The sequence below is a fragment of the Acomys russatus genome, chromosome 14, assembly GCF_903995435.1.
Source record: "Acomys russatus chromosome 14, mAcoRus1.1, whole genome shotgun sequence".
NCBI classification, from domain to species: domain Eukaryota; kingdom Metazoa; phylum Chordata; class Mammalia; order Rodentia; family Muridae; genus Acomys; species Acomys russatus.
In genome coordinates this window covers 30680119-30693903 of record NC_067150.1, presented here as the reverse complement: position 1 = coordinate 30693903, position 13785 = coordinate 30680119, and the positions used below count along the sequence as shown (strand labels likewise).

The 13785-nt window shown below is 37.9% G+C and overlaps 1 protein-coding gene across 1 annotated transcript; it reads right to left on the bottom strand.

Moving 5' to 3' along the window:
• Positions 1–1553: 1553 nt before the first annotated feature.
• LOC127197997 (olfactory receptor 145-like) lies at positions 1554–2492 on the bottom strand. The gene has a single exon (XM_051155803.1). It carries the CDS (start codon positions 2481–2483, stop codon positions 1554–1556), a length of 930 nt encoding a protein of 309 aa, XP_051011760.1. The 5' UTR covers positions 2484–2492.
• Positions 2493–13785: the final 11293 nt, after the last annotated feature.

The following is a 13785-nucleotide window of genomic DNA, read 5'->3' as shown; positions in this document are numbered from 1 at the left end:
ATTATTAGTGGGAAAGTACTGACTCCTAATAAATGGTGGTGTTGCAATTTATTTGAGGAAAAGACAAGATTCCTTTAGCAAGAACTAGTAAACTTGCTTAGTCAAATTCTTCCCAATGAAGACATAGCACACAAAATTACCCTCAGGTCAATGAAAGAAAAACCTAATTTGGTTCCTTGTATCCTGCATGACCTAAATTGTTGTTTCATTTTCAGCCAGAGCACTGGCATCATAACAGAATCATTAACTCCTCTTCACAAAACTGCTTTTAGACTACAGAAAAAAAGACAAGAATTAAAAGGGCATTTCCCCTTTGTCCTTTACTTTTTGGAGAAACAAAAGACCTTTATTTCAAGGTTGCCAAAATACTATCAATGTCACATTTATACAATTCCTGATTGTTTCATGATTCTTCTTGCTATAGCTAGTTTATTGTATATATGTGTAATAATATAAATATATATGCAAAAATAATAATAAAATTAAAACAAGACAAAAACTAAGAAAAGTTTAAAATTTAATGGTCAGAATATTCTCCACAGTTGAGTGGAGAGTGGGATATGACTTTCTCACATACTCTGGTGCCTCACATTTGACCATGTCCCCTGAAGGGGGAGACCTGGTGGCACTCAGAGGAAGGACAGCAGGTAGCCAAGAAGAGACTTGATACCCTATGAGAATATACAGGGGGAGGTAATCCCCCTCAGGAACAGTCATAGGGGAGGGGAATAAGGGGAAAATGGGGGGGGAGGAATGGGAGGATACAAGGGATGGAATAAACATTGAGATGTAACAAGAATAAATTAATTTAAAAAAAAAGAAAAAAAAGGAAAAAAAAAAAGAAAAGTTTAAAATTTAAAACTGAAAACTACAAATATTCCTAGAGTGTTATTAACTGAATATGTGAGATGCTATTTCTAACACTATTGAAGTCAGTATCTCTGTGGCACTCCAATATAAGATTCTGTATGTATTCTATTTAAAAATCCCATAGTTGAGCTTAAGATACAGCTCAATGGACGAGCTCAGAACTTGCCTAGCTATCAAGAAAACCTTAAAATAAACACACACACATGCACGCACGCAAAGTAAAAAGACATTTTTAAGGTACATTTATAGATCTCAGGACTTTCCCATTTCTGAGAATGATATCACTTCAGTGTTTTGTAGTTAAATCCCTGTGATTTCTAAGGCTACAGGAAGATGGCTGCACAAATGTGTCTGTTCAGTTTTCAATACTAAAAAAAGATAAATATGACTACTGGAAAATAACAGATAACCTATTCTCTCTACCCTAAAAAAAAATGGTGAGTTATTTCTGAAATTTTGTCCATAATTAACTTAATTTTGCATAATGTTAAATATGCATTCCATATTATTCTAACCATATTTACTGGATTTGGTATTATTTTAGTTGTTTCTGTCACTGAAGTTTTTCAAGACTGTCGGTCAAACCCAGGGCCTTATGGTTATAAGCCAAAACTAGTTCTCACATCTAACTGTAAACCTCACATACCCTTAAATTTTACTTCCATAACAAATACAGATTCTTCTTAGGTAAATATACTTTTTTTCAATGTTTTTCTCAGTGCAATGTGAACATCCTTATTCCTAAAACTGTAGATGAAAGGATTCAACATAGGACCCACAATAGTATAAAAAATGGTAGATATTTTATCATCATCCACAGATGCACTAGATGGCTTGAGATACATGAAGGCTGAGGCTCCAAAAAAAAGAGAAACAGCTACTACATGGGAGCCACAGGTACTGAAGGCTTTTGACCTACCCTCTGCAGAATGGATGCTGAGGATGTTGGAAAGGATCAAGGTATAAGAAATAAAGATAGCCAGAGTGGGAATTATTACATTGATACCCACAACAATAAAAACCACCAGTTCATTGATGGAGGTACTTGTGCAGGAGAGCTTTTGGAGAGGGGGTATGTCACACATGTAGTGATTGATGATATTGCCATCACAGAAGGTCAGGCTTAGTATGCTACCAGTATGGGCCATGGCACCCACAAACCCCATCACATACACACCCATCATCATCAAATGGCACACTTGATGGGACATGGTGACTTGATAAAGCAGGGGCTTGCAGATGGCAGCATATCTGTCATAGGCCATGGCTGTCAATATGTAGCATTCATCAATAACAAAGAAGCAGAAGAAAAATAATTGGGTCATGCACTCAGCATAAGAAATGATGTCCTGTTTCACAAAACTCACCAGCATTTTGGGGGTTATGACAGAGGAGTAGCAGAGATCAATAAGAGAAAGGTTGAAGAGAAAGTAGTACATGGGGGTGTGCAGGTGAGGGTTCAAAACAATCAGAACAATCAAGCCCAGGTTCCCCACCATGGAGACCACATAGATTCCCAGAAAGAGGAAGAAGAGAGGCAGCTGGAGCTCTGGCTGCTGTGTCAAGCCCAACAGGATAAACTCCTTCACAGAAGAGTCATTGCCTAAGGCCATTCTTCCTTATGTTATGTCTGTAGGAACAGCAAAAATTGTGACATTAAAATGAAATCCCAGCCCTCTTCAACCTACCCCCTTTACAATGAGACAAACCAGTATGAAAGAATAAAATTAAGTCCATCCTTCTCTGTACCTCAGTTTTCAGTATCTAAGGGGGCTTAATGTACAAAAACAAATATAAATGTATGGAAGTCCATTTCTTTGGAAATATTATTTAGGGCACCAGTGATCATTCTTAGTTCTGCAGCATCTCTCTTAGGCTTCTACTTTGATGATCCACTTCCCAGTTCATGCTAGTGATAACCTCAAAAGAGAAAAGGTGAGGTACAGCATAGGCTCAAGGGCTTCCTCAATGGTAGTTTGGGTAGAGACAAACAAGCGATCATGAACTCAACACTTACCTTTGTACATGGGGACCTCACAATGAATTTACTGCATCTTCTTTACTCTCATGTGGGTGAGTAATCATGTCACTGGAGAGCTGTAAAGATGTGTAGCCCAGAAAAAAAAAATCTTTCTGTTGTTACTACATTTGTCTTTCTGGTAAAGAGGGAAATTGATTTCAGCCTGGTGAAGTCAGGGGCCTCTTTCCTCCAGATTAAGGAAAGCTGTGGTTGGAGATTACGGATTTGGTGGTGCCTTTTCCCAGAATATCTCCTCTAGCCCAGAGGTAGGTAAATACTATCTACTTATATCTCAAGGGCCAGATGATTGGGACCCAAGAGAGTTTTATGAATTTGTAATCTTAGGGACCTGATTACATATCATAAAGCTTGTGTTTCCCAGTTATCCCCCCCCCCCCCAGAGATCAGACTTTGTTGCTATGGTTCTTTTTTTTTCTTTGTCTAGCGGCCATATTTATTTTTTTTATTAATTTATTCATATTACATCTCGATTGTTAGCCCTTCCCCTGTTTCCTCCCATTCTTCCCTCCCTCCCATTTCTCCCCTTCTCTCCCCCCCCCCATGTCTGTGACTGAGGGAGACCTCCTCCCCCTATATATGCTCTCAGAATATCAAGTCTCTTCTTGGTTACTAGCTATCCTTCCTTGGGCTGGAGAGATGGCTCAGCCGTTAAAGGCTAGGCTCACAACCAAAAATATAAGTGTTGCTATGATTCTTACAGATTAGTTCAATAACGAAGACATTGGAGCTATACAGTTTTGTTTTGTTATTATTGGTTGGAAATTTTATAAACACGCACAATGTGTCTGATCATTTCACCCCTGATTCCTTCTCCTCCAACCCCTCTCCTATCCTCCTTTCACTGTCCCTTCACAATTTCATCCTTTCTTTTTTATTATTATTATTTTTTAGCCCACTAAATCCGCTCAGTAATGCCACTATGTGTATAAGTGTAGTGATACCTCTGTCAGTATAGTACTCTCCCAGGGGCCACATTTTTTAAACCACCAATGTTCCTCCCAGTAACCGTCAGTTGTCAATATTTCCTCATTTAGTAGTGGAACTCCATGACCATATTCCCTTCCATTGCCTGGGATTTGTTGGGCTTGACTCACATGGGTCTTAGGCGCGCTATTGCAACAACAGTGAGTTTGTTTCATCTGTGAATCTGTTGAGCATTGTTACGGTGTAAAATCTATTACTTTGTCTTTTATCATCTTTCCATTCCTATTTCCCTTATCATCCCTGTAACTCAAGTGAAGGAGTTTTATGTGGAGATCCTATTCAGAATTGAACACTCTCAGCCTCCTGTTATCTGCTGATTTCCCATTTGTGGATGCCTGTGTTAATCATCCTATCTCCTGCACAAAGAAACATTTCTGAGGAAGGCCAAGAGATATGCTAATCTACAGGTATAATACATAGTGGAAATTTATTAAGAGTTAGTTTAATGCTATATCCACAGCAGAAAAACAGTCATAGGTTGTCACGACCCCTCCATTGGAGTCTGTGTGACAAATGTTACTGTAAATGTTACTGCACAGCCCGAGGCAATGACCCCTGCCCAGGGAGAGCCTCCTGGAATGGGTCTGATGTTCCTGCCAGGAGTAACTGATTGCAGCCTTTCTTTTTTCTCAATGTTTTGGCACATTCTGCCTTTGTTTTTGTTTGTTTTGTTTCTTCTTCTTCTTCTTCTTCTTCTTCTTCTTCTTCTTCTTCTTCTTCTCTTCTTCTTCTCTTCTTCTTCTTCTTCTTCCTCTTCTCCTACCCTACTCTTATATCAGAACTTTCCAAACATGACTCTGTTGCTAGGAAATGCCCTAATTGGGACTGCAGCCAAGGGTCATTCAGGCCTGGAGTTTACCACCAAGTTCTGCTCCACTTGTTAAAACAAACATGGCTAAGGATTAATCATCAGTTAATAGTTTATATTATGACTTACAAATAAAGTGTTTGAGAAAGCTCCAGATAGTGACGGCTCAGATAAAAAGAAGAACTAAGAAAAAACTGTCTTGACACACAGATGTTTGACATATTGAGAGAACATTGACCTTTGATGAAGAGGGCACATGCATACTGATATCAAGCTAATGACTTAAGAATGGTAACTCAAGAAATGATGACAGCATTATTACTTTACATCCTGTATTTTGAACTGTATTTTTAAAAAATGTAACCACAAAAACACTCCCCGTTTCAAAAAATGTGTATAAAAACCTAGCTTGCTTGCCTACAAAATACACTCAGATCAGACTTCCCCTGGGTTTGTCTGTTTGTCACTTTGCCTGTCTTTGTCCACCAACGCTTCGAGAACTCTCAATCCCAAGGACCTGTACCTGACTGAGATGGTCCATGGCAATAGGTACTTCCCTAGGGCCTATCACCTATCTAATCTCAAGTAGTTGTCCCCAAGAACCATGTTAGTTCTGTCTGTAGTGCAAGGCTGAAATCCAAACAGAAAGTGGTTGGTTACTTCAATGACACTTGTATCAATATTGCATAAGAGTGTATATCCTGACAGCTCAGCCATTATTGTGGCTTCTAGCTTTCAAAGCTAGGTAAAATTGATTATTACTATACACCTATGATACCATGCCTAGACTTTAAGCACTATGGAAGCTACACAATAAGGATACAGCTTCAAGGCAGATACTAAATTTATTTCTCCATGTTATGACTTGAATATAGAGTGTCTTCAACAATAATATGTTACCATCAGTTATGGGCATAATCAAGAGCAATGGCAATAGATTGTAATATTGGGGAGAGGAGGGTATGGAATATAACTGGAAAACAACTCCAAAGGGTAGGCCATTCCTGGATTTTGGTTTTTATTTGATTATCTATGGTACATATTGACAGATACACTCCTCAGAAATATATAAAGCAATAGTGAGTTGAGTCCAAGTCTTTACAAATAATTTATTGGATTAAGCTAATCATAGAAATTTAAATTCCATGTATTTTAAATTTTGTTATTTTGATATTTTATATAGATATATAAAATCATGCATGTTTATAAGACATAAAAAATGAAAGTAAAACTTCCTGTGGAGAAAGATGTCTAAGGAAAGGGAAGCTTTGGAAGGGGCGGGGAGGAAATATGAGCAAGAATGTCTTCAACACTTACTTGCTGTGTGCACATACAAGAGCTCTAAAAAATAAACCCAGAGTTTATTTATAAATAAATTTATTTAAATACATTTATTTATTCTTTTAAACAAGCTACATAATTTCTCTGGTCCCGTCTAACATCGTCTGTGAAATTAAAATGGTAATTGTTGTGAGGAGTAAATTATTTTCTCCATATAAAATATTAGAACTTTTTTGAAATTTGCCAAATATCTGAAAAGTGTTTGTTTTCCTGGTCCCCATTCATGGTTGCTTGCATGTATATAGCACAGACAAGTTCTCTGCCTGCCTTGAGGATATATCTTGGTATTCTGAGTAATTGGTTTTGTTGGCTCAATAATATATTACTATTGGTCAAAAGTTAGAAGATTGAAAAAATGCTGACAAAAGTCTCCTTTCAAACCCTGGCCCTCAGCACCCCAGTTATGCTTCCAATATCAACCAGTAGTGTGACTTGTTAACTATAAGTTAACTTTATACTCATCTATAACGGAGTTCCTATCATTATCACACCAATATTAAACTAATAATACCATAATAGATGCACTGTCTTCTGTTGGAAAATGCTTTGTACACTATATCTACAAATGCTGATTTCTGTACCCAGAGATCTAGTTACACTCCAGACGTTGGCATTGTCATTTTTATGAAGCATCTCCTGTGTCAATATCCTGTAAACATTGTTCTCCACCAAATAAAGAGATGAACATCCAATAGCTGGGCAGGAGAGGATAAGGCAGGACTTCTGGGCCCATAGAGGGGGGTCCCAGGTGGGAACCAGAGAGAGGAAGGGCGTCCCCACCGGAACACAGATGAATAAGCAGGTACCAGAACAAGACTAAGATGGCTGGTAATCGGCCACATGGCCAGAAAGTAGGCCAGGCCAATAATGTTAGGTTAGAATAGCTAAATATCTGCCTAGCTATAAGGCCTGAAGTTTTTAATAAAATGTAATGTCCTCCATGTCATTATTCAGAACTAGGATGTGTATAGAAAAAAATCTTGCATTTTACAGTCTCCCTTCTTGATTTTGTAAAATTTATTGAGATTTTATTAGTATATAAAATTGTATGTGTTGACTATGTACAATATAGCATTTTGAAGTATATGTGTGGTGAAATTGTTAAACCCAGTGTCTAGCAGTTAACCTACAATATCATTTTTGGGCTGCCAAAGCTCAATACCCTTTCTTTCAGTTCAGTAATTCAATGTTCCTTTTAGAAGATTCAGTGCTTTATTCTCACACTTCTCATGTCACATTATATACTGCTATCTTGTGTTCATCTAACTCACTTCCTTCTTGTGTCATCTGTCTAGACAATACTTTCTCCGTTGAGACTCCCAGCCTCCTCAGCCCATCTTACCCACATGGGCATCAATGTACATATGTAACCATAGTTTACAATAGTGTCCAATAAATCTCTTGCATAACTCTCTTTGGATAAATCTATAACTTCATCCAAAATCTTCTCTGCCCCTTCCCCCTAACTCTAATATATACCATTTGGGGAGGTTGGGAGGCTAGAGGAAAAGCAAGACAGGACTTGTGAAAGAATAAACTCAAAAGAGCAGTGAAGACTATGAGGTAATCCCTGTGTAACAGGCCTGCAGACCCATCAGATAGGGGGAACAAGTGTGAGAAGGTTTTTTTCCACTTCACAGTACAGTGTGGAGATGATATATTGTGGTCATACATGATGAAAGTCTTCATTTATATACATTATAGTGTCTTAGATGTAGAAGCCAGAAAACAGACTGTTGTAGCCCCTTGCATTTTGCTATAACAAATAAGTGGGACTTCTTTTGAATAAAGAAGTTTATTCAGCAGACAGTTTCTGGCTGAAAACCTAAAGGATGAGCACCATGAACTTTTTAGCCTCTGGTGAAAATCCCCCTACCTGCATTACTACATATCAACAAAACCTGGAAGGAAATCAGCCATATGGCAGAAGAGACAAGTATGTGCTTTATAACAACTAGCTCTGAAAAAAAAACCCAACTCATTTGGAAAAAACACATTAGTTCCTACAAAGAGTAGTGTAATCGCCTCCTACTATGCTCCATCTCTAAAATATTTCCCCATCCTTCAACATCAACCATAGCGAGACCAAGCTTCTAATCCACAGCCCTGTGATAGAAACATCCAAACAACATCTAACCCATAGTACAGGCACATTTTCCTAAGCTTGATGAGTTGCATGCTCCCACCTAAGAGAGTCTTCTGCAATGATGCAAGTATTGGGAACCATCTGTGGCTGTAACAGGGTGATGGGTGGTACCGTAGAGCAGAAGAAATGTGCCTACTCTGCAACTGAAGGTTTCTCAATCCGCCAGTTCTCTGAGCATCACTTTAAAGCATCATTCCAAGTTTCTGCATCTCTACTATTCCTTCTACCAACCCATGAGTTAGTTTTGTGATCTGCCAATATAAACCTTGACGCATTACTTTTCCTACATGATAAACCAAACCATGGACTGACTGGCAGAGGCATATCTATGAAAAAAAAATGTTCATTTCTAAGTCAGAAACGTGAAGATATATTTTATTAACCTTGTAAGATTTTTTAATTCACATAACAATTAATCATTTAAAGTAGCAGTTTTTGCAGGATTTTTTTTGTGCCTGACTTTTCAAAAAGTAGAATTCTAATTTACTATTGTGCCATGTGATGACAGTATTGTCACTCCCAATAATAAGTCCTTTTTCATAAAATATCAGCCTCTTGTATTGCAGCTTGGGGATGGCTACCAAAAGGTATAAGTATGTAAAACATGAATCTTCAAAAATTATAGGGAAGAACAAGATCAAAAGGATCCAGTTCACCTGGATTATCTAATTAATGCTACATTCAAATAACACTCTTAGAAAAATTAGTAAGAATAGCATGGCCCTTTGGCGTCCAGCTAAATCCAACACAGTGTTAATTTTATTCATTATGACTCTGAACTCCATGGTATTTTTTTTTTCAGCATTAACAGTAGAGTAGAGGATAATTAATGAATATCACGGCATTTGATGTTTATTGTCTTCCACCTAAACACTAACCTCTACTGTGTATTTCCAAAATTAGAAATTTCTACTTACATATCAAAGCACCACTGATATCTTGATATGACAATTATATAAATAAGGCTTTTGTCCTGAAAGTGTTTCAAGTCCATGAGAATCTACAAAGTTGTTTGGTACACATATGTACATTGATGCCCACACTGGGCGGATAGGCTGAGAAGTCTGGGAATCTCAATGGAGAATGTAATGTTTAGACAAGTAACACAAGAATGAAGTGAATTAGATAACTATAAGATAGAGGAATATAATGTGGCATGAGAAATGTGGAAATAAAGCAGTTCCTTCTAGAAACCGCAAAAATAAAATAAAATAAAAGATTCATATGTAACAAGCAAGATACATTCCAGGGACATTAAGTCCACAGTGGAATGTTTTATGGTAATTACAAATTAGAATGGGGATGAATATAATAAAAGATTAACATTGGTTAATTGTGAATAATAGCTATGGCATAGCCCAGGATTTAGGATAGGCATTCAGCCAGTTCCAGAAGTGAGAGAATTATATGCAGGAAACCTAGGCACTGATAGAAGGAGATAAGGAAAACTGCAGTAGGCCCAAGAGAATGCAGGTTTGGGAGTAATCTATATATGACCTACTAATGTGGAGCTTAGGAATGCAGGCTGCTGTCTCTTAGTGTACACATACAATCCATATTGCCCATTGTTAATTTAAACTAAATTCGGGCCTTGGAAATGCCTCCAGACATCAGTCTTTCTCAATAAATTATACCCCAGCATAAAGCATATAGATGAGACCTCACTAGTTGTGGTTGCTGGGTTCTCACATTAAAGCTCATGGTATTTGAGCAGATAAATAGGCAAGCCCTAAGCTGTAGCCAGTCCAGTTCAACACTTCCATTTTTGGTCCATAAATGTGTAATTACATGGTATCCCAGAGTTCTTTGAGCCTGTCCTAGTTCTGAGAACTGCTGGCTTCTAGAACTGTGAATAAAAGCTATGTAAGATATTCAAACTAAATTTATTGCAGTTTCATCTCTTGACACCATCTTGGTTATTCTGGTCTCTGAAATGAATATGGATGTAGCAGCTGAGCACAGATTTTAAAGCTTGAATCTGTGTAACTGGGGAAGAATATGGAGGCTTGAGTCCCCTCGGCGGGAACCAGCATGAGAGAGCCTTGCTGTGCTCTCCATGGAAACCCTTGCTCATATTTGAGAAGACAGCACACACTCACTGCACTAATTTTTCTCATACCGTTGAGTTTCCTAAGTTGTGTAACCAAATAGAGATGCTACTGCTAATCTATGCATCCAGCTATTTAAGGTATAAGGTGGTAAACTTGGCACAGAACAAAGCAGAGTTGCCTACACCCGTAGAACTCTCAGGATGGTAAGAAATTAGGGTTCTGCCTGGGTACATAAATAGCACGAAATATATTTCCTCAATGGGTAAATCTCATACTTTTTACATTATTTCACTATGTATATATTTCAACTTAATGTGAGAATGTTTTTAGTCCTGTGATTTACTTGGATTTTCACTGTTGTTTAGAGATTTATTTACAGTCTCATTGTAAGCCATCACTAAAGGTGATATTTACCAGAGTCAGCAAAACCAATACCTATTAGCAACAACCAGAGGAGACCAAATATGTTTCATAATATCTGGTGAACTGGTAGGAATCATGAATGGATGACAAAATAATCAGTTTTGCATCCACATTTATTAATTGGAATGAGCCCTCTAGGAGATGTGGGAAGGTGCCTAAATGATTCAGTTCTTTGCCACAGAGCCAAGAGAATGACCCAGAACATCTTGAGGGCTCATTTAGATTCTTCTTATACAGAAAAAATGGAGATTAAAGTGCCCAGCGCCTGGAAAGCAGGCAACCAGTGGGATGAGGAGGAAATGAGGGCGACCCAGAAGGTAGGACTCTGTGCCAGGAGCTAGCAAAACATTTGATGAGTGTGTCTGGATTCTGCAGCCCATTTGCTGGAAGGCAGGTGGGGGGCCTCAAGCTGACAAAAACTCACAAGCAGAATCACTTTCCCTCCACTCCACCATAGTGACAGCCTCTGACTGAAGAGGAGGAGGAATGAGGTGCCAAGGGATGCCCAGGGAGAGGGCACCTCTGCCAATGGGATGACTGGCTCCTGAGCACAACCAGATCTCTCTGGAGACACTCGAAATTTTTAAGTGGTTTCTCAGGGGTTGAATTCTTACATTAATTGGTGGGCGTTCTTTGGATGTTTTGTAACTTAAAAAATCATTTGTCACTTTAAAATCTCAAGACTAGCTGGGTATGGTGACCCATGCCTTTAATTCCAGCACTTGGGAGGCAGAAGCAGGTGGATCTCTGTGAGTTCGAGGCCAGCCTGGTCTACAAAGCAAGTCCAGGACAGTCAAATCTGTTACACAAAGAAACCCTGTCTCAAAAAAACAAACTAACTAACAAATAAGCAAAACCACCTCTTTTGGTGCAATCACCCAAGTCCACAGTGAAAGACCAAAGACAACTCTGCTGAAAGACCATTCTACTTCCAGCTATGTCAAGGCACAGCTACTTGAAGGAAAGACATCTCGGTCTCCCCAAAAGATATCACAGACCCAACAAAAGCAAGCTCCTCGAACTCTATTAAGTGACTATCAATCAACTGCATAATCCATAAACTTTTAAAACACCATAAATAAGATAATAGCTGCTTTAGGTTTTTAAAAATATATGAAGCATGGAAAATACTTTGTGGATAAAGATTGCATTACCATTCTTGCTGTCCAGAAACTAATCCACTTTACAGAAAGAGAATCTTCCAGTCAATGTTTTAGAAGATCAAATCATTGTGTATCAAAGCATACTGCAAGTTTGCTTTGTTGTTTTGATTACTGCTCTATTCCAGCACCTATTTAAAGCAGTTACGTTTGCTTCAGAGAGCAGTGTGCAATTTTTAATTACAGAAGATAAACTAGTTAACGTGGTTCACACACACACACACACACACACACACACACACACACACACACACACACACACACACCTAGCAAGTGTGAGAATGAAGACGAAGACGCAGCTGAGAAGGTTCTAAACCAGGCAGTTCACTTAAGTGGCCACCAGGTTGTGCTGATGACTCAATAACATTATTCAAACCAAAAAGGGGAAAAATTTGCTGCAAGTTCATATTTTGGTTCTTTTTCAAGCCCCTGAAATGTATAAGCATGGCTTTTACATAACGCCTTATATAAAATTTCACTTCCTAATTAAAAATCATATTCTTTTATAAATGGTCTTTCAATCAACCTTTAAATTAAGCAGTTTGAATATATCTAATTTTCAAATGCTTAATGGTCGCTATCCGAATTGTATAGTGAAGAAAGACAAAATAGAAATGATTAAAAAAAATAGAAATGAGATGACAATCACAATACAAACAAGCCACTGATAAATCAGCCCTACATAATCAATTTCTTGAATGTTGGCTCCAAGCATGCTTTCTTTTCTTGCTTACTGAACTATTCTAGCACCTGTTTACATAACATACTAGGAACATGATTTATCCAAATGAATGACTGTTTGATGAATTCACAATTACATAAAAGATGGCATTAATTCTCATGTCCTCTGATTTTAAATTCTTATCCATACAAAATATAGCCTGAGTATGTTTCTGTAGAAAGAGTGTTCATAACCATGTTAAGATCATTTAATAAAAATTTAAATTGTACACATCCTCTAAGGCTATTTAAAATAAATTATGTAAATAAGATGGATTTCATTATTTGTGTATTCTTACCCCCAAACCTACTTAACTAAATTACACTAGGACATTTTTCACTTATTTTATTTTATTTTAATATATAAAGGTATGTGATGTAAACCACATATTCAACTACATACAATGTCCCTGTAAAGTTTTGCATCATTCCAGAATTAAGCTAGCCCAGTTCTTAGCCTTTTCAGTGCTGTTTCTAAAAGCAAACAATGATTCAACATTTCTTTGTAGACAGCTTTGGTTGCCCACTAACAGGGCAACCTACTAAGAATATGTGCTTGTGTCCACCTGTAGTCAAAACAAAGGCAGATTACCTCTCACCAGTAGATTCAGGACACCATCTATGTGACAGCCCTCTCCTATTCATTGTTAGACATTTATCAAGGTTGCTGTATGGAAGTCGGGGTCATATCTGTGTTGGTCATTTTACTATGGCCCTCCCTTTACCAATTCTCCCGCTTCTGAAATTCACAAATCTATTTTACCTCTTCCTGGGATTCACTGCATCTTAGTGATACAAACCCATCAGCTGGAGCCACATAGCAATGGCCTTAAAGTGGAACTACCCAGTCTAGTGAGCAGCAGATTCCTTAAGCCTGACTCCGTTTGCTTCTCTCCAGAAAACAGGAAGCTGTAAGTAGAATGAACTTGTCACCTCTGCCTTGTAGGAAGCGAATGACATGGAGGAGTCACATAGAAAAGTATGCAATCTACTCCATGATTTCAGGAGTATGGTTTTTTTTTTTTTTCATTTGTACTATCAAACTATACTAAATATATTAGCAGTTAAAAAAAATCAAAGGCCCTTAGCTGGACAGTATTGTTTTGACTTTGTTTAGACTTTGCCAGTTGTGGAGCCTAGAACATGTTTCCAAATCACAGAAGATTCTAGAGACAGAAAAAAGCTATAACTAACCATAAACAACTCAATTTAAATGTTAACATTCCACAAAATACAGCTTA